The sequence below is a fragment of the Pinus tabuliformis genome, chromosome J, assembly GCF_031772625.1.
Source record: "Pinus tabuliformis cultivar Carrire ecotype Pingquan chromosome J, CPIR1, whole genome shotgun sequence".
NCBI classification, from domain to species: domain Eukaryota; kingdom Viridiplantae; phylum Streptophyta; class Pinopsida; order Pinales; family Pinaceae; genus Pinus; species Pinus tabuliformis.
The window spans coordinates 1,104,537,752-1,104,560,719 of NC_142295.1; the positions used below are offsets into that span (position 1 = coordinate 1,104,537,752).

The following is a 22,968-nucleotide window of genomic DNA, read 5'->3' on the forward strand; positions in this document are numbered from 1 at the left end:
TTCGCAGCGTCATCCATCGCATTCTTGTCTTTGGTCAAGTTAGTTCCCTTGGTCACCCTACCTTCATATCGTTATCGTAGGTCCCTTCCATCATCATTACCTCCCCCATTAAAGGTTCACCAAAGACTTCTCCTTGGTCTATCAAGGATCCAATGATGAATTCCACCCAAGTCATGTCATGTTTCCTTCACTTTGGTGTGCCCTTACTTCGTTCTGTCCATGAGTCATGTTAGGAACTTAGCCAAATATCCACATGGCTAAGCATGACTCGTTCATCACATATTTCATCTTGTTCCACCCTTGTCTTGGGAATTTTTACCTTCTACTCTAAGGTCACTTATTGCCCAAACAAGTCCTGCAAAAATCAGCATTCCTTGTTTCCCAACTGTGCAAGGACTCATCCCAACTTCCAAGGAAAGGTTTTGCATCACATCGGAAAACACATGCTCCCTTCGCTCATCTCTACATATGATCCATCTTCCAAATATTTTAATGAAACATAATCTACTACAATACTTACATCTTCATGAGATCTCTCCAAGTGAGTGCCTCATTCCTTCAATGGTTGCATTGTGCACGAATATGGTTCAATCTGGGCAAGCTCCATTGCACCAAATTCCTCTTCTTTTGCCAACACCTCTGCAACACTTTCTTCTTCACACATTGCATCTTCTTCTTCCTCGTCACAATAAACAACTTCAACTTGCCCAAATTCCCAACCAAGTCAAAGAAGCTCCCTTCTAACATTGTCTTCCAAAACTTCAAGCTCTTCTCGTAATCATGGCCTCTCTTCCTTTATGTGGCCAAATCTGTCCATGAGATGAATAATTCTATCATGACCCTCTTGTAGACCTGCCATCATACTGCCCAACTTTCCACAAGCTCACAGCCTTGATCAAAGTTCTTCCAAACTTCTCTAAGTTCCCACCTTAGTAAAGTAGGTATCGATACCATCTACTCATGGAATGGGAAGATGCGTCACCAACTTCTGTCAACGCCCACTTTCTTCAAACTGGAATCTTATGCCATTTGTCACAACCCATGTTATGATGCCTTAAGACCACTGTGGGTGTTGTGCGACACCAGCAATATTTCATCACAATTATACAACTACTCTAACCTGGACTATGCCTAACTTCAATACTTATTCAATTTTCCAATTTCAATCTTCTTATTCAACTGTTATACAAATATGTGATATTGTAACTTCAATATAAGCAACAGAATAAAACTCTGTTAACAGTCCGCAATATCATAAAGAAAAATATGAACACAAGTATATGCGACGAGAGGGGGCAACTCCCAAAACACTTCTCCCCTTTACTCTTATTAAACTTTAAATAATGTTACAACAATTTTACAAAGGGGCCAGCTATAACCAAACTCATGCGCTGCCCAAGTACAGAGAGTGAAAATCGTTGGCCCAACCCAATGCACTTGCCCAGAATGTCAAGTTTCACAACCCAGGGAATGCACAACCTAAGGTTGGCACCTTGCCTAATAGAAACCCCAAACTTGGAGCCACAAACAACTCAGAAATCCAACTCTTCGACCCCTGCCAGAAACAAGCTCGTTTGGGTGAGCCCCATCTCTTTATGTGCTATGTCTCAGTTGTGATCCCTTTCTGTGATGTGTACCCCTAGTTGTGGTTTTGTGATATCCCACTTCCCGTGACTCTACGATATCGCACTTTCTGTGGTTTTGCAATATCTCACTTTCTTCTATTCTGCAATATCACACAAATTTACATCTCTGAGATTTCAGTGATGCCTCCTCCAAGTGTCAATCTCCCTTCATTTATATGCATCCCTGCCCTTTTATTTTATGTGGATCGACGCCCCTTCATAAGTTAGTCGGCCTTTCATCTTTCTTGGGTGCCCCTCATTGTATGGGTGTACCCCTTGGGTTGACCTGCCTATGGGCATGTGGGCGCGCCCTTTCCTGGCTCTCCTCCTTGTTGTGTTTCCCACGCCACCACTATTGGTGATTATATTGTCCTCTACATCATGTCATGTTTCCTACTCACTCACCCATCGCTCCACTGCCCACTACATCTCACCCATTGCAGTCACACTTACTTACCTTTCATGCTATGCCTTTCTTGTCATGGCACCTAGTTTTGAAAATGCAACAAGAAAAATCTTAGTTTGATTTGCCTTGGTCAAACTAGAGAAAAATTGAATTTCCATTTCAACAGACAACTTGGATGAGTTAACTTGAGTGACATGGCTTGTGTCACCCAATTAGCTTAGATAATTTGAGTTGGAAGACTTGAGTTCAATTAAGCATGAGTGATTGCTAATTTCTAACAATTTAATTTAGTTAAGATGAGTTATTGTCAATTAAACTAGCTATAACTATTAGAGGAACTAGTGGAAGGTCAAGTTGTGTAGTGTGACTTTAGTCACACTTAGTGATCAACTAGTTAACTCATCAATAAGCCCAGAATAACAATCACATGCAAAGAATTCGAGTTACCCAATTGAGGTGGAGGTTATAAGGCAATGAATTATCAGCTGTAGACTAATTGGAAGTGTACAGGTGGTGCATCTAGTCAGAAGATCAACCTAAAGGAACTATAAAATTCCAATTGAGGAATTTCCTAATTAATAGGGGCCTAATTCTTCAAGGAACAATGCAAGGAAATAGGAACTTCAAAGGCTTAAAAATTGGCTAAGTGTTGGCTAGAGTTGGTCAATCGAGTAGAGGGATAGACTATACACTTGCAGGTTGTGCTTAGGCTTGAGCAAACATATGTATTCATTCATATTCTCTAATTAATGCAATATAGATAGGAAGGGGTTTTGAGTAGTTGCTTTCCCCTAGATAAATCTATGTGTATGTGTGTTTATTCTTAATGCATATTTATGATTTGAGCTTTCGATCATGAATTGAATTTCACAGATGAATAGAGTAGATTCGAGTCTTGTGTTTTAGTAAATTACATGAGTAGTTTCATATTTACACAATAATTTCTACACTTGGGCACCCTACCTTAGATCTGGGCATGCTTGTGGGCATGAGTCTATCGACTTATGTTGTCGACATATTAATGTGTTTACGTGCACTCTCACTCATGTGACTGTCATTGTCTTCTCCAAGTTGTTCCTTGTCACATTGGTGGGCACCCTAGCTTGTGTAGTCGCGCCCCATCGTGCAATCTCCCCGACTAGGTTCCAAACTTCGAGTTTTCAACACCAACTGAGAATGGCTTGTCATGAGCGCCCATTGGCCTTGGTGCCAACTCGGGGTCCTGACATGATCGAATCCAATGATGGATGAGAAATCTAGCTAAAGCTAATCCAATGAACTGACAAAGAAGAGTACACACTATTGATTTGTGTGATTGGTTTTTATATTTATACATAATTATTTTTACACAGTGGGAAAACCTATCATAACATAGTTGTCAAACTAGTAGCGAAGGCAGTGGGAAAAACTTTCATAACATAGTTTTCAAACCAACAATGAGAATAGTCATCAGTAGATGCTATCTGCTAATGTAGGCTAACTCATCACCTTTATTCAAGGAAAACCAAGCCACCTCGTTTTACCCCGCTAGTGGTCCGTAAGGGGGTAGTTTTTTCACTCGTGCCAGATGCCTCTTGGGCGATTAACCTTTTTCCTTATGTCCTAGGAAAACAAAAAGGTCTCTAGGTCTTGTGTTGTTAACTTGTTTCCTTATGTCCTAGGAAGACAAACTCTTAGCCACATAGAAGCAGTTTTAGGGCATACACCATACCCAATATCTATGCATAATTATGTTCAACATGGCATCATATTTTTTTAATAATTAATTTTTTTTTTTATATTTATGTTAATTGAGTAGACGTGTAAATGTTTACAAACATTTAAACCACGACAACACCGTTGCCATACTAGGTTGTAAAGCATCTCTCAATGCAATAAACACCCATAAACAATGAAACATTTACCTCATGGTACATCTCACATTGCTAAAAGTTAAAAAAAAAAAAAAAAAAACTAAATTAGAACTTTATTATATATATATACTCAATCATGAAGATTCAACTTTACTTTACCATGGAGATTCTTAACTTATAAATAGACTTTATTACAATATCATGACTTACTAATACCACATGCTCCAAAAACCATAACTCTTGTTTATATGATATATGTGCATATGTCGTATTTTTTAATTAATCAATTTAATTAAAAAAGAATGAAGGACATAACTACTTTGGAGATAAATATTTATCTTTGATCTATGAATACTACTAAAAATATTTTAGCATAAAAGTAGAAGTTAAATCTCTAACATCCACATAATAATTATTTTGGAGATACATCACTATTTTTAATTTATAAATATTACTAAAAAAATTATAGAAATTAAATCCATACCACCCACTTAATAATTTTTTATAATTAAATTAAAATTTTAAAAATAATATTCCAAACTAAATATACCTATAACTTAATTATAATACTAAAACTAACTTATTATTACTAAAAATTATTTAATTAAATCAGCATTAATCACTCCCATTAATAAATTAACCATTTTAAGTTAATTAAAAGGAATAATGGCTTCACACATTATAATTAAATATAAGCTTATATTATTACGTATATGGTTGTATATACATTGTTGTCACATCATTCAAAATAAATATATAAGTCAAACATGAAGATAACTCTATAATACATCATATCGCATAGACCGAGAATTTGAGATTAGGTTGTGGATGGCCTTTTTCCACGTACGGTTCGATCGCGATTCTCAACGCATAAATTGTGAAGTCAAAAGCTAAACGCGACAAAAAGCTCACTGTTCGATCCCAACGTATAAATTGTGAAGTCAAGGCTAAAAATTTCACAGGAATCAAGACATGATATCACACTGTATTTTTAAATAGTTTAACGAGATACGGCCAAAATCCCGTCTGAAATCTCTTGATCTCAGCCTGACGTATGAAAATCCTCTCTGACAAAATTTAGCCCGGGAGATTACGCAAATAGCCTCAAAAATTCAACCATCCAGAGCCTTTTGGTCTATAAGTATGGAGTCCCAATACAATTAATGCAAATTGCTGCTTATACCAGAGGACAAATTTCCGCTGTATAAACAGCGAAGTATATATTCATTCAGATAAAAATGGCTCAGGTTATAGAATTATTCAGAGAAGAAATCGCTGAAGTGGGAAGAGCAAGTGAAACAAGAAGCGTGAGGAGTAATATCAGTGGTATTATCAGGCGTCCATCGTTTCAATTTGGAGGAGAAGAAGATGTGAATGCAGATGATAAGTATGATGACGAAGAGGCTGTGCATTGGGCAGCCATAGAAAAGCTTCCGAGTTCTGAGAAAATGAGAGCATCAATACTGAAGGAATATGCATGTGATGAAAATGGTGGCCAGGTGACAAACATGCGTGTTGTGGATGTGGGTCACCTCACGCCTCAGGAGAGGCACCTGTTGATGGAGAAGCTGATCACGGACACACAGCAGGATAATGAAAAATTTCTCGGAAAGCTCAGAGATAGAATTGACAGGTAAATCATTATAGATTTATCTTATTTAACAAGAATTCAGAGAGATTATTTTGATGATAAACCGACACCTTTACACATCATACTAACCTCTCTGAACCTCTCACTGAACTTAGCTATTCATTGAAAAAAACTTTCCAGATTATTGTTATACAGAGCTGTCCACTGGTCACTTTGCATGCCTGGAATCTTGTTTTACTTTGTTGTCAACAGAACTTATGGAGACCAGATATTCTATTTTGAAAAGAAATGTTATAGAGATATAAAAGCTCACACAATTCATGAACTGATGTTGTTGTTGTTTGATGTACAGGGTGGGCATAGAGTTACCAACTGTGGAAGTGAGATACAAAGATTTGAATGTGGATGCTCAATGTCACATTGGCAGCAGAGCTCTTCCAACACTTTGGAACGCTACCAGAAATATTTTGGATGTGAGGGGGCTGATATTTTTCATTTTCTTTGCCTATACTAAATTTGGTAGATGTGAATTTCCAGGCCATGAACGAGATTTCATGAATATTTCTGATTAGTTTTAGAGTTTTATAGCTTTCAGCTATGTGCAATGGCAGGGTGTGATAACACTTTGCTTTCTGTATTGATTTGATTTGCTTAATGACGCTGCTCTGTGTTGTGTTGTGTTGGCAATTTTAATTTGAATTCTGATTTGCAGGGTGTGCTGGAGATTATGCACCTTTCTCCATCGAAGAAGGTTAAATTTACGATATTGAAAGATGTGAATGGTTTAATCAAGCCTTCAAGGTGAGAATTTTAACATAAATGCCCACAAAATTATTGTGTTCAAAACATTTTCAACGAGCATGGATCTATGATTTGATGTGGTTTAACTATTTTAGTATATAGTTTTAGTTTATTAACAGTACGTAAATTTATTTTATTGACCATTTATAAAAAAAATGAATTATTTTTTTATCTGAATTGCAAAAACAGCTTACTTTTTTATCATTGTTGTGGGTAAATTTATTTTATTTTATAATCATAATGATATATTTTTCATAAAAACTTTATTGTGATTTAATTTGAAATTTTTTTATATTTTAAAAATACAATTTATAAATTTAATAAATATAATATAAAACAATACAGTTTTTCTAAATTAAAAGCGGTAGGTATATTGTCTTAGACATTTTTATAATAGTGAAATATAGCCAGAAACATAATCTAATCATGTTGTCTACGAATGCAAAAAAATAGTCTGGACAGTAGTAATTTGGATGGCAGTTTTTTGTGGTAATCTTTTAAAAAAATTCAAAAAATCAGGTAGTTGGAGTGTTTGAATTGTTTTTTGATGATGGAAATGGATTTAGCACCATCAAGAATTTTTGAGGCACCCAAAATTCTGAAGTTTGACAAGTGTAATCCATATTTTTTCAAATAATTTTATCAAAATTTTTCATAATCTTGCCAAAATTTCTAAATTATTTTGTGGAATTTTTTAGACTTAACTTAATCATAATTATACAAAATCTAAAATCTTTTAGAGTTGCACTTGTGATAGACTCCACCTAGGTCTCAAGTTGTTTATAAGGTTCTTATCCATGTTTATCACAAAGAATGTTATATAATACATGTATAGGAAAGTTTCCAAAATTAAGGATTTTGATTATTAAGTTTAAGAGAATTGGAATAAAGGGTTCAAACTCCACTTATTTCATCTTGATATTACTTATAGATGTGTTAATCTCCATGTTTTTAAACTTCAAAAGTGTTTTTATATTATATTTTCTCTTTTAAATTAACTGAGTAGTTTTATTATCAATTATGATCTGTGCATGTTCTTGATTATATTCATTTAATTCATATTCCAAAAAGATATTAAAAAAAAATACTTTGTACATTTGCAATTTGCAAAAAATAAAATATTTAAAAAATATTTTGTACTTTAATTATATTCCTCTTAAAATAAATTTACAATTTTCCTTCCAAATCAGCCCCTAAATCTCTCTTTATTCCCTTTTCTTTATTCCTTTTATTTCTACTAGAAATATAACTTGTAATTAGAAGTATCTTTAATTAATTTTAACAAATTTACAATTTTCCTTCAAGCCAGCCTCTCAGTGTCTCTTTATTCCCTTTCTCCATTCCTTTTATTTCTACTAGAAATGTAACTTGTAGTCTAGAACTGTGCCTTTAACTAATTTTATGTTATAATTATTAATTTTAGTTTAAATAATGTTATAATATAATATTAAATTAATTACATTAAATTTTAAAAAAATTAATTATATATATATATATTTGTGGTAAAGAGTGTTTCAATAATGTAATTATTTTGGTTCTAGAGTGTGTTTTAAAAATATTTATGTTGCGTTAAGAGCTTTTTTTTCTTGGATTTAAGGAAAAAGATTAATGGCCCAAGATCCAGAGTCATGTGGCAGGATGAAACTCTGTCACCTTATAGATCAGCGGTACACTCATTCACTATCAATCCAAAATCCCACGTCAAAAATATTTAATTTATTTATCCTAAAAATTATTAAGATTTAAGAACAACATGTTTGCCAATGTGGTTTACAGCCACCCCAAGACTGTTTTCCGGTTTTGCGGCCACCCCAAGACTGTTTTCCGGTTTTGCGGCAGGACCCCGCAATAAATCTAGTCCATTCATTTCTTAATAGGCGGATTTGATAACGGCCTTTGCGGCAACTCCCTTCCGTTAAAAGTCGAACGATCAGAAGGGGCCCGCAATTTAACTCGGCTCTGGGACGTATTTCACCTTTTCTGAAAAACTGGAGTTAAAAGGTTGGAACCTTTTTCTTTTACTATATTTTAGAGCATGGACACTGATCTGGTCTTATTGAAGCAAATATTATGGTGCCAGTCATAAAGTATTTAAAAAAATTGAGTAAATGGAAGAGGGTAGATGGTCTAAGGTTGTTTTTAATGATAAATTGTGCAAAAGCGAAAAAAATTGGATGCAGCGAAATAACAAATGGTTTAATAAATGGGGTATTTGGTTGAAAGAGTGTTCTACAAACACCAAAGAGATTAAAGCTTTTTTTATGGAAAAGTTCCACAAACTTACTTGTGGTAAAGCGCTAGGAAGAAAGAAAAAGTACTATATTGAAATGTTTAATGTCACTCATAGTCATCAACCAAACACATACATAGAAGCCAATATCACTTGGAGAGCCAAAATTCTTATTACTAAGTTAATGACTAATTCTCATAAACTCCGTTGTGAAACAGGGCGCTGGAAAAGGCCAAAAGAAGTGTGGGAGGAAAGAGTATGCTGGAAAAGGCCAAAAGAAGTGTGGGAGGAAAGAGTATGCATTTTTTGTTCTTTAGGAAAAAAAGATGGAAACAGAAAAACATTTCATTTTAGAATGTGAGGTTTTCGAAGACAATAGGGAAAGTTATGCAGATATGCTTGCAGCTAGCTCTTAGGATAATATATTTAGTGAGGAGTTTGTCCGGAAGATGAGAGCATTTATTTTGAAGCTTCACAGAAAAAGGGTGGACTACATCAAGCTGAAGAAGCAATTTGACTTGTCCAGAAGATGGGAGCATTTATTTTGAAGCTTCACAGAAAAATGACTGAATACATCAAGCAGATAAAGTCCCATAGGCTATCTTTAAAGTCGTGAACATTAAAATAATTTATTTCTTCTTTTTGTAGGATCTTCCCCATTTGTTTATTCTATAAACGCTGCTTTAAAAACTGTATTATTTTCTTTCTCAAGTGAGAATGGTAAAATTTTAAGCCCAGACTGAAATATTTTATCTGCTCCTCTTGAGGTTGAAACAACATCTACAACTGCTGTGCCGTTGTTTGGAATAGTATTACATGACCTGCAATTGAATTTGGATATAGATTCTAGAGGATTGTGTGGGCAATCTATCTGCAGCAGATTTTGATTTATTCTCGAGACAGTTCAATATTTTGCTCGGCTGTTAAAGGTATCATCTATCTTATAGGTGATACAATTGAATGGCAGTCGAAACAGTAAGTCTCACTCTTTGATCGCGGTGTCTTTTCGAAGGGTTCATAGTACTTTACAGTGACGATCTTTAGTTGTAGAACGTTGAAAGTAAAGTGAGGATTTTTAGCTGTAGAATTTTTAAATTTATGTAGAATGTAAATTTTGAGAATATTTTAAAATTTAATGATAAAAAGAGAGTTTAATTATTTGATTTTTTTACTCTTTATCGTATACGGATTGAAAAGATATGTCAAAATCTACCATAAATATAAAAATCTCGATTATAATCTAATTACAAATTTAGGGATATCTCCAAATAGAAATCACAGAAACATCTGAAAATTTAACGATCAGAAGACAGGTTGTAGAATAGCGAACACTCTGTTGTTAGTTATATACAAATTCTATCTCCATTCCTAGAATTTTTTTTAAACATCGTCTTCTCATCCACAATAAACACAGTCATTTAAGCGTCCTGTTCTCCTTGATACAGGTAGGGAGCCATATCTCATAGCTATGTCAATCCACATGGCTCAATACCATAAATGTAATGTGAAAGAACACCCGCATAAAAACACCGTCATTTAAATGTCCTGTTCTCCTTGCTACAGGTATGGAGCAATATCTCATAGCTATCTTCTGGGTCAATCCACATGGCTCAACACCTTAAATGTAATGTGAAAGAACCCCGTCGTACTTCAGAATCAGCTGTACAGATGGATGCTCACAAAATTGGATTGCAATGCCCACATATTCACACTGAATATGTGGAGTAGGATCGAAGCCCAAAACGCATTAAACCAAGTTTTTTTTTGCTCCAAAATGGAGATGCCTTAGTGTTGTTTTATATATTGTTCTAAAGATGTAATGAAGAGGTTAAATAGAATTTATATGTCCAAGTTATGTGACCTAATAGTTGATTTTAGTGTTTTGTTCATCATAATTTGAAAGGATGTTATATCTTATTACTCATGGAAAAGGGGTTAATCACATAGATATTCTTAACAAGATTCTAGAAGGGTCAAATTTGTAACTCTATTTGAGAGTTGAAGGAATCAAACTTAACCCGTAGTTAATTATTTGGGTTATGTTATAATCAAGCCACAAGGAGGAAAATGGATTTCATCCTATTCGAATGCATTTTGTTCTATAGTAGTGCAGAGTTGATGAGAGTGGATAGAGAGAGGGTAGAACTAAGGAGGTTTGTATTCTATTATAGCCCATGGGCCAAAGGTTTTAGGTAACTCCATAGAGAGTGCCTTCTATTTTGTATTTGCAATAAATTTGTATTCTCCTTTGTATTTGTATTATTTCAATTATAGACAAAAGAGTAGAGCAACCTCAACTCCTAGCAAGGTTTTCTCTTGAAAGAGTTTTCCATAGCATATCTTAGTGTTCTCTATTTTCCTCGTTTTATTTTATTGCATGCATAAACAACAAAATCAACGATAAGGAATCGAGAATATAAAGGAATTAGTCCTTCTTAGTGTAGATTTTTAGTTTATTTTAATAGATATGGTGTGATGAATTGCACAATGGAATATCCACAATATTTATAGATCATGTGTGCCTAAGATCAAGTTGAGGAAGGGATACGCTATAATGCAATGTCAAGGAATGAGAAAGGGGAGTAAAGGTTCTTTATGAACATCAAAAACCTCACACACATGAGAACATTGGGTACTAAGTCTAGCATGTGATGGTATAAGTGTCAAGTGGGACAACAACCACATCCCCTTACCACCTTTGGGTGACTACATTCATTTTCCTTTTGATCATGGAATCAGATGAAAGGTGAGTTTAGTGACCCTCTTGCATCTAGAGAGTTGCCTCTCTTTCATCCATCATAGCACTTAGATTTTCCCTAACATTTTCCTTTGGATTTAGGTGTCTCTTTTACGTGAACACTATTGGAAATACAAAAGACCTCACACAAGTAAAGGAGGAAAGACAAGCACGCAAGTGTTATTGTTGTAATGTACACCAATATTTACCCTTAATTGTATTACTATATGTAGGAGTACAACATTGTGAGATAGTGATAAAAGTTGACCAAGTTTATATTAAAGTACATAAAGGAAGACAATAAATATGTATAAGAAAGATTCTAAGAAAGGACATAGATATTCCTTTTCCAAGGAAAAACTCATATGGAAACCTCTAGCCATTTCCCTACATTTTGTAGATGGTACCCAAAATAAATTTGTCACCATTGTTTACGGATCTTGACCTTATAGGGACGTCAAGTAAGACACGTAACAAAGGTATCTAACATGTGGGATTGACCCTACAGTTGCTTACATGAAGTTTAAATCTCTCAACCACTCAAGCTATCCCATTGGGCTATTAAAATGTAAGTGTGTACAAAGGTATATGTACAATACACGTGAATATAAAATAAAATATAATAGTTTATGGGACTACATCTCATCACTTTTCACATTAAACATGGTTGTGCTTATGAAGTGTTATAACTAGGATGAGGCTCTTTGGAGAATATTGGGTGTTATAGTTGATGAGATTAAAGACTCCTTAAAGAGAGCTCAAATAATGGTATTGGAGTCGCCAACTATAAAAGCTTTTGGGCAAATTCTTTCCTTAAGTAGCTTGATCCACTGTTATATTGCTAGAGGTTATATTTCATTATTGGTCGTGTCCAATCTCCTAGGTTAATGGTAATTCATTCTTTCATTTGAGATCAACAATGATCCCTCGAAATTTCTTCCATAGCATCTACTACTATGTCAAGTCTAATATAAACAATATCCAAATAATATCACATCAAACTATAGTGGGCACCTTGCTAATAACATCCCTTTCGATTTTTCGTTAATGATCCATGAGGTAAATTCTCATCATTGATGTAGAACAATTCCACCTTAGGTTAGTGGCCATAATGACCCTACTCTTTCAAAAGGCTAAACATACCATATGTTTTGGAAAGACTTATACTTTGGTTGGGAAATGTTACACCTCCATTTTTACCAATGATGGAAACTCTCACAATACCAGTGAAAACTATAGTGATTTTGGAATACTTCTCTTAACTATTTTTGCAGACATAAATCAAATTTTGAAAAAATTCAATTAATCTCTTTCCTTTTCTAAGATCTCATAAACCAATTCCAGTCTCAATAGGCTAATCATCATCTTCATCACTTTAATTACTAATAAAATGTTTTTTTTTTTTAATTAATATATCAACTAAATTGAAGAAATTCGCAAGTCGATAGAATCTAAGTGGCAAAATACTTGAATAGAGTTGGGTGACATTCACACCATCAATACGTGATGAGCATTATTAATACATAGTTATAATGCAAATATTTTATCAATTTGTCTTTTTTGATAACTCCAACTAGAACTCAAATTAGCATTTTTTAAATCTAAAATCTAACAATAATCCTTTTAAATTGATAAAATTTATATATATCAATCGTTAACCTTACATAGTTAAATTACAACAAAAATATTTAAAATACACCATTCAAAAATATGAAATATAACAATTTCAATAAAATTTAAATTTACAATTTCATTAAAAAAAAATTATAAATAAATTTCAAAAATAACAAATAAAAAAATATATCATAAAATATTCAACGTTCTTCATAATACAATTTTTTTTATTGATATTTTTTTTTATTTCACCCTCGTCTAACCTTTACTCATTTTTCCTTTTATTTGGAGTTTCATTTTTCGAACTAAATTATACGTTATTTAAGAAAAAAAATTTCAAACCTCCATTCATAATAACCTATTTATAAGCTTTATAATTTCATATCATCTAATAAAATGTTTATAATAATTAATCATAGTCTTGAACATTCTTACATAAATAGTTTGTTGGTAAGGTATGCTAGTTATTTTATAATTTAATATGAATTTATATCTTATTTAAACTTTTTTAATATACTTTATAAATTTCAAACCTCCATTCATAATAATCCATTTGTAATCTTTATAATTTCATATCATCTAATAAAATATTTATAATAATTAATCATAGTTTTGAACATTCTTATATAAATAGTTTGTTGGTAAGGTGAGGTAGTCATTTTATAATTTAATATGAATAAATTATTATAATAAAAATATTTTGATGTTAATAAAAATTAAACAATAAAATCATAAAAATTCAATTTATATTTTTAATTAAATTAATTTGATAGTATGGTGAATTAATTATTTTATAATTTAATATGAATAACTAATTATAATAGAAATATTTTGAAATATTCAAAATATAATATATATATCTATATATATATATATATATATATATATATCATAAAATATTCAACATTGTTCATAATACAATTTTTTTTATTAATGATTTTTTTTTTCACCCTCTAAGAGTCCTTGTGTGTTTGTGAAGTAGATGGCTCCTTGTCTTGCTCTTTCTTCTTTGCCAATGCTCTTAGAGGATGAAATGAAGTTGTTGAATGCTTGGATGGTCTTTTAATAGCTTGAAACTCACTTTTTTGCTTTGGTGATGGTGTGACATTATCATGTACTTTGAAAAGTGACTTGATGAGGTAGTGTACTGCAACTTTATTACTTTGTTTGGAAAGGTTACATCTCCATGTGGGGTAAATGTACCTTTGACACATTTTTGACAAACTTATCCCTAATTACTAACTCCCATGATGGTGGCAATGGTGATGAAATTTTATGACCTTGAAAATGGAGGGAGTAGTGATAACACCTAGGACATGACTCAAGAGTCATTTGACAATAAAAAGACATGTCAAATTTTATTTGAAAATATAACAATTTGACCTAAGATTCTATTAATCACATGGAAAGAGTGCATTTGATCACTGGTGACTCATAGACACTAACAGAGACTATGAAGAATACTCTAGAAGGGTGAAATTTTTTACTCTAGTTGAGAGTTGGAGTCAAACTTAACCCATAGTTGGCTATTAGGCTATATTATAATCTGGCCACTAGGAGGAAAATAGATTCCATCCTATTTGAGTGCATTTTCATTAGAGAAATTTTGAGGTCTAAAATAGGTCTCAAAACAAAAATGTACAACCAAAATCAACTTTATAAGAGCCAATAGGATTCAAGATGATGATGTCAATCATGGGGGATGATTCAACATTTTTGGAGTAAAAAAAATAAAAAATAAAAAAACCACTTTTTCAACTCGTATTTTCAACTTATCTCCCTACAGTTTTACTAAAATTTCGAGTGAGAGCACTAGTTGGATGCATAATTTAATTCCTCATCCAAGGAGCACCCATATTGCATACTTTCGATGTATTTCTAAATCACATGTTTTCATGTATTACTCATTTTTTTTGTAACAGGGTCCATCGAAAGTATGCAACATGAGTACTCCTTGAATGAAGAATTAAATCTTGCATTCAATGAGTGCTCACACTCGAAATTTGAGTAAAATAGTATGGAGATAAGTTGAAAATATGAGTTTAAAAAGTAGTTGTTTTTTGTTTTCTCTCTAAAGTTTGATGATGTAATCTAATCTTATTTTTTTATTTCCACTATTACTTTATAATACTCCTAAGGAAGCCCATTTTTTACCTCAAGATTTCTCTAATGGTTTTATAGTAGATCAAAGTCTACGAGAGTGGATAGAAAGAGGGTAGAACTAAGGGGGTTTGTATTCTATAGTAGCCCACAGGCTACAAATTTTAGGGAACTCCATAGAGTGTCTTCTCCTTTGTAATTGCATTATTTCCATTCTAGACAAAAGAGCAGAGCAACCTCACCTCCCAACTAGGTCTTATTTTGAAAGGGTTTCCCATAGCATATATTTAGGATTGCATGGAACCATGATTTGGTGTTGAATCCCATGTTGGCAAAGATAATCTTAAAATTCATTAGATGCATATTCTTTCCATTATCAATGTGAAGAGACCCAATAATTAGAGGAATTTTGAGGCATAAAATGGGCCTTCTAAGAAAAATGTACAACCAAAATAAACTTTATAAGAACCAATAGGATACAAGATGATGATGTTAACCATGGGGGATGATTCACCATTTTTGGAGTAAAAAAATAATAAAATTAATTTTTCAACTCATATTTTCAACTTATCTACCTAATGTTTTACTCAAATTTCAAGTCGGAGTACTCGTCGGATGAAAAATCTAATTCTTCATCCAATGAGTACACATGTTGCACACTTTTTATGGACCCTACTACATTAAAAATGAGAAATACATGAAAAAACGTGATTGCAATCACATTTTTAATGTATTTTTCATTTTTCATGTGGTAGGGTTTAGTGAAAGTATGCAACAAGGGTACTCCTTGGATGAGGAATCAAATTTTTCATCCAACGAGTGTTCTCTCTTGAAATTTGAGTAAACCCATAGGGAGATAAGTTGAAAAAATAGTTTTTTATTTTTCCCTCTAAAATTTGATGATGTAATATAATCTTATTTTATTATTTCCATTTATTTTACAATTTCCTTAGGAGGCCCATTTTAGACCTCAAAATCCCTCTAATGTGTGATTATGCTTCATTTTGAATTCATATATGAAATTTTTTTAATATTTCATAAGCATGAGATTTATCTTTTAACAAGTACAACACATCTTGGTGTAATCATTAATAAAAGACATGATATATTTATTGTCATTTGTAGAAGGAACATGCATGGGGCCACACATATCATAGTGTATTAGTCCAAGTTTTCTAGATTCTCTAGAATTAAAATCATGGAATGGTTGTTTGCTATGTTTTGCAAGGATACAAGCATGACATTTTTTCACCTTCCAAGAAATAATAGGCCAACTAGAAACACCATTTTTTTCAACAAACAAAGACCACCATAATTAATGTGTCAAAATCTAACATGCCACAAAAGACTACAAGACATTGTATCTTCATTGTGATGAAGGTATGTTGAATTTTGTACATGTAACGTCCCCCTCAACTTTAGTAATATTTCATCTTCCAATCCTGTCATCATGGACCTGATGTCAAAAGCCATCCTTATTTCAACTTTGCCATCAAATATGTGAATGGAATGACCTTGTTATTAAATGTGCACAAGAGATAACAAGTTTCTCATAACTCAGAAAGAGAGAGAATATCATGTAAAGGAAAATCCAAGAATCCAAGAAACTAGATTCTAACTATGCCAATTCCTGAGGTTTAAGACTAAATTTTTCCTGCAAAATACACTATGTTATATGTATTTTCATTTAATCTTTCAAGGAATTCTCTCTAAAAGGTCATGCGGCATGTTGCACTTCTGTTAAGTAGCCAAACATCTCTCCAATAAGCACATGCAACATTAAATAAATCACCATCCACTCCAATATTACAATCGGAAATGATGTAATGAGTAGATTTAGGTGCATTACCTTTCACCAAATTTGATGTTTTGCCTTTATCTTATTTATGTTATTTTTTTTCTTTGATCCTCTCCCATGGGACTTTGCATGTCTTTTATTCATGTCCATTTATACGACAATGTATAGAGTGAAGATCTAATATGTTACTTTGGTTGTGTCTACCCCCTTGCATTTGAAGTTCGTTCTTCCATGTCCTATTTTACTGCTTTTTCCTATGGAAGATTGATTTTTCACTTTCTGAGCAAGGCACACAGTCTCTTCAATGGGTTGTATTGTGTTCTTTCCCAAATATTTCTTGTCTTTTTTAGTTTTTTCCTTAGATATTCAAATGTGATGGATTTCATCTAACCACTAGCTTGCATGTAATCAAGTTAGTGAGAGTATATAGGGTAGAGAGTCTTAATGAAGGTTCTCAGAGGAAGAAATATCTTTACTCCAATGGTATCTAAGTCATGTATAATGACTTTGATCTCTTATGCTAAAGCCATGGGATCTTCATACTTCAACTTGAGGTTGAAGAGTTTTGCCAGCAGTTGTATGGGTTCAAGTTCTTAGTGAGAATCATACAAATATTTCAACTCCTTCAAAACACCATAATCATCATTAATTGAAACAATGGGATAGCTCACCTCTTCATTTGTAGTGGCGGTAATGAGGGCATATGATTCTTTTTCTATGTTATTCCAAATGCCATGTTCTTTGGTAGATATAGGCTTGACAAATCCTCTTGTCCTCTATTTCACTTCTGATCCAGACTCATCTTCAGCTTCTTCAATGGTCTTTCCTTCACAAATGCCATCCCATAGATCAATGTACTTTTGAAATTCCTAGGCCATTCAAGGTAATTTTCTTTGCCCGCCAAACCTTGCCAACGATGGAGATGTAGTTAAGGGGATGCATTTTGAACAAATGTTTGAGTTGATCAAGAGGTCAAATCAATTTAATTAAGAGGTCATGACTTAGATTCAATGTTAACCTCATGAGGATCTTGTTTTTGCTGAGCCAGAGGATGCCATCGCAGGCTATGGATAATGTGAGTGAATCCTAGACTAGGCAGTGTAAGTGCATCGATGAATCATTCAGAATATCACTTCCAATCAAATGAATGCTCAAATATGAACATGGTAACATGTTTAGTGAAAATTCCAAACTCACTGTACGAAGGTTGCCGAAAAAACTCTTGAATGAGAACCATAACTCGCAGTGTAATTGATCTCAGAATCAACCATTGTTGGGTAGTATTGAAAGAAAATTGCATTCATTAAGGATGACAGGAAATCCACTGGCCTATTGTATGGATTTTGCAAAACTCCCATCAGCTGAAATTAAAAAATATAAAAAATTTATTAAGTTGAGGAAAACCCCTGAAAATTATACTATTACAAGGGATGGACAACTCTAATGATTCACTTACAAGGATTCCTCATGTTTTAACTGCGATAATTTTATGTTTCTTAGGCTTCGGCGATGGAAGCTTAGGAATGTTAATGGCCATTACTCCATCAAGGCAGAGATATAATCTAGGTTACAGTCAATAGGCAGCATAAATTTCCTCATGAGAAAATTGTAGCATGAAATAGAGCGTAGGTGTCAAGGGTTAGGGTTTCGATAACAGCCACAGGAATGCATGTAGGAGAAAGGCAGGTAGAGACTAGGCGTTAGGGTTCAGAATTATCTGAGAACACAACCCACAGGAATCTTAGTAGTCAACAAGGATGATAACCTATCACTAGGAGATAGAAGAGTGGCAAGACTGTAGGGTTCTAATATGATCAGAAATCCTAGAGTTAAAAAAACTCTCACTTATAATACCATGTCTGGTAGAGGCAGAGCTATAGCATTTTGATCTAGTAGAGGCAGAGTTGTAGGGCTTTGGTATGAGGAGGAATCTTCTCAATAAGTCCACATGTATAAAATAATTAATTTGAAATTTAACCTCATACTCCAATGGCAAAGTCGAGTGAATCTTTTTATTGACTTATCACTCTTCATTTTCCATCATTTACAATTGGAATTATGTATCCACGAATTTTTTCTCAATTCCACACTAAATAATCAACATCCACAAGACCATACATTCTCCAGCTCAGCATTTCACTCTAAAATCAAGTGAATTGAAGGTTTTTTATGAGAAAAGGTGTCATAGATATGGGCATGCCTCTAGTTGTTAAACATGAAGTCAAATGCAGAAGTCGAGGCGTACTGCTCCAATGTCGACGCTAACACTCCGTCGTCTTCAATCGTCATTGACCATCACCCATGCTGAAAGATACAACCTACTACATTGTTCATTGACTCCACTGTGCAGTCATGTATTCCACATGAAAAAAATGGAGAATTCAAGAGCTTCCCTCATTTATAAATTTGCAATCTCTCCTCTATATAAGCAAGCAAGCCAAAGCAAGGCCCTCTAGTAATCAAAAGTTTGTGTTTTCTGTGTTTTCAGTTTTCCATTCTTGTTTCTGGTCTGTTGTGTGTCTCTAAATTTATGAAGTCTTGTGTTGTGTGTGCTCCTCTGCACTCCTTTGATCCCGTCAACTGGTATTACAGCAGGAATTCGCAGTCCTGATCTCAGGCCCCGGAAGCGCAACTGCCAAATAAGTATTGGTTCTCTATGTAAAAGAAGTCTCTGGCTCAGCAAATGGCTACCATGGCTCAGTGAATGGCTACGATACAAGCACACTAGATGCTTTTGTCTATTGCATGGTCCTTTATGGCAATCAAACTAGCATCTCAAAAGAATTTGCAGAGAATCCAACAACTAAAGAATCGTCCTCTAGACCTTCAAAAGTTGTTCTAGGCAGAAATAGGCCAAGTAAATCTTCAATATTCAGGAGCAGGCTAGGATCGACCCATTTTGTCTAGCGCTGAGTAAAAATTGCGAACCAACCGTAAGCCATTTTATTTGGAATGATTTTATCTTAATCGTTTGATATGTATATGTAAAATTGAAGATTGTTAACAATTTATAAGTTAAATTTATATGTGTTTTGTGTAGAGGATCAGTTTACAAAAAACATAAACAATTAAATTTTAACCACAATTTACATCCAAATAGAGACAAAATAAGCATATCTAAAAGACATAACACAAATCATGATAAAGGAGTTCACCCCTCTCCTGGGCTACATCTCCTGGTCCAACTTCCAATGAAGGGCCTCTTCCATTAAAAATGATCAAAAGTGTGTTTACATGCTTTAAAAATCTCAAACAACAGAATAGATGTCTCCAATGGATCCAACACTATCAAAAACCCCCTTTTTGGTTCTCTATGCACCTCATTTGGCAAAAAATTGAGAAAGTTATGACTCTTTCAAGTTTTTCCCAAATTTTGCAGCTAATCATCCTCCAATTCAGCGTAAACCTGGCTTGAGCGCCCCAAACGCGGAACCGATGCACAAACCTATCCTACATTTCTGCTTGCCAGGAAAATTTGTAAAATAGTTAGCTCCGCCATTAAGCCCCCAATTCTGAATTTTGTGGTCATGTGGCGGCCATAAGACCACATAGGGGGCCGATATTCTGGGGTTGTTGTCTAACACCTAGTTGGGCGTGCGCTCCTAATTTTATGGGTCACCTATGACCATTGGCTAGCCCCCAATAGTTCTTTGTGCATGTGGTTACATGGGAGGGTCATATGACCCGAGGTTGGCTGCCCTCCGTTCTCCGCGCACCTCACCCTACGAAGGGTCAAATGACCCTAGGGCTAGCTCTCGGGGCTGACCCATTTCCATATCTCTTTCTGCAGTCGCATGGTCACCTTGTGACCTAGGGTTGGTTCCCTTACCCTTTGCCCCTGGTTCTATTATGCGTTAGTGACTTGGGCTTCCACTGTTGGTGTATGGAGCTGCAGCCGTGGGCCAGGCTAAGACTCAGCTCTTGGCCCCCTGCTTGTGGTCCCATGGCGCTGGGATGGCCAAGGGCTAGGGCTTAGTCCGACCCCTCCCCTAATGGTGTGTGTATAAAAAGTTAAATAGGACCCCTTCATTATATTAATTAACAAATAAATGTATGGCGCAATGGTGAGGGCTTGTTGTTGTTTAGTGGAGGTCACAATTTTGAATCCCATGGAGGCAGTTTGACCTCATACCAAAATTTTTCCAAGTACGAGGAGGCCATGTGGAAGCCACCAATTGGTGCAAGTGGCTCTCCCTCATTGGTCCACCATTCAACCATTGAAATCACTCCAACATGAGCCAATAAAAACGAGACAAGTGTCATCCAATGACTAACCCATAAAAACATGGTCAAATGCCCATTCAGATGCCTAGTCAGCGTACATACTACTGACTGGGTGTACCTGCAACCCAAATTCCAAAAAAATTAAGTGTTTGCCAATTCGACCAGAACGTGATATCGAGAGCATATGATATAATTTTTGAGTGAAATGAATTTTTTTGGATTCATATCACCGCGATCTATCCAGTTGTTTAGGTTTTGAACTCTACCACACACTTTGAATTTTGAGCACTATTTTGATCCCCTAGATCACTCCTCCCCATTGGAAACTTTTGGACCTCCAAAATCTCTTTTTCAGTCAAAAAATAGATGTGCGTACAAATCCCTCGCCCTTCCAGTCTTAATCCACTTAACTTTTCTTAAATTTTTCGCTTTGATCTTTTCATGAAAGTATATCACATTCCTTGATTTTGGAGTCCTGGACTTTTTGTGAATGATGACCTCTTTCTCCAATTTTTCAAGATAAGAAGAATAGAAAAATTCCTTTGAAGGAATATGCACATTCCCTCCTTGGTCTTCAATCAATGAAAACTTAAACAATTTGAATTTCTTTTCACCTTGAACACTATCATCATGATGATTCTTAACATGTCTAGCCTTGCACTTGGCTCGACTCTTTATCAAATGTGATCTCCATTTTCATGCACCATCCTTCTTCAAAGAAAAAAAAATATGAAACCCACAAGAAGATGTTTTGGGACCAATGTCCTCTTTGTGAAATAGCCTTTGTATTTTCTTTTTTACCTCTGCATGCTTTAACACTGGCATCTTGTTCACACCAATTTTCAACAATGATGCATCTTGCTTCAAACTCACTTCATTTTTTACCCTATTTTAGGAGGAAACTTGTTAGACTCCTAAAACATCTTCTCACATGTATTAGAAACCTAAATGAAATCAGATTTCAAACTTGATTCATATCGTTGAAAGGGTTTAGATTCCTCAACATCTTCATGTTTGATCATTAAAAATGCAAAGTTCCAAATAGCATTAACAATTATGTTCATTTGTCCATAAGAGATAAACTCAATTTCTTGACATGTGCTCTCACAATGTACTCAATCCCATTCTTGAATAAATGATATTTGTTCTCATGGCGATGAAAAATATCTCTCCTATAATATAGATATGGGCTACCCAAAAGAATACAACATATATCAATTGGAATTACATCAAGCTCTACCTCATCTAAAAAGTTTGCAATGATTGCCAATTTCAATTTTCATCTTTTTGTCACATGCAATTTTTCATTGTCACATATCCAACCTAGAGGATACGGTTTAGGATGAGGAATGGTTTCTAAATTCAACTTCTTTTTCTAAGATAATATTTGCTTGTGAACCACTATCAAACAATGTATCTATCTTGGTATGTTTTGAAATGAGTCTAATGTGGAAAAGGTCTATTATTTTTCTTTCATCTTGAGTTTCATTGACAAAATTTGAAGAAATAGTGATTGCAATGTCCTTACCTTTCAAACCCATGGTTGTGATATTTGTTTCATCCCTAGAATCAAAACCTAAATCATGTTGTGTAGTTGCAGTTGTCTTCTCTTTCTCCTTGTTTTCAAACTTTTTTGGTCTCATCCATGGAAACTTTTAGGGGCTAATATTCACAGGAGGGCTAATTTTCCGTGATTTTTCCAAAGAAAAGATTCACCAACTTCCATTTTTTATAAAAATGATTTGCCCAAATTTTAAAATATAAAATTATTTTACCTTAAAAATTGCCAACATTATATAGAGGCTATATATAAAATCATTATAAATTTGAATAATTTTACAAATATGTCAATAAAATTTTTATAGTTTTCATATTAGGGACTAGTGATATTCGTCAATGTTTTTAAACTTCAATATAATTGTCCATCCTTAAAAATTTTCCCGGGACTGTCATCTCTACATGAAGTTTCCAACAATAATCTTCATCATG

At 34.1% G+C, this 22,968-nt stretch overlaps 1 protein-coding gene across 1 annotated transcript in view; it reads left to right on the forward strand.

Annotated features, from left to right (window-relative positions):
- Positions 1-5,080: 5,080 nt before the first annotated feature.
- The window catches only part of LOC149230900 (ABC transporter G family member 35-like), a 224,362-nt gene continuing 206,474 nt past the window's right edge, over positions 5,081-22,968 (forward strand). The window contains exons 1-3 of the mRNA XM_089376162.1: positions 5,081-5,517; positions 5,828-5,948; positions 6,188-6,276. Coding sequence (XP_089232288.1) covers positions 5,123-5,517; positions 5,828-5,948; positions 6,188-6,276 — 605 coding nt within the window. The 5' untranslated portion in view covers positions 5,081-5,122. The remainder of the gene's footprint in view (positions 5,518-5,827; positions 5,949-6,187; positions 6,277-22,968) is intronic.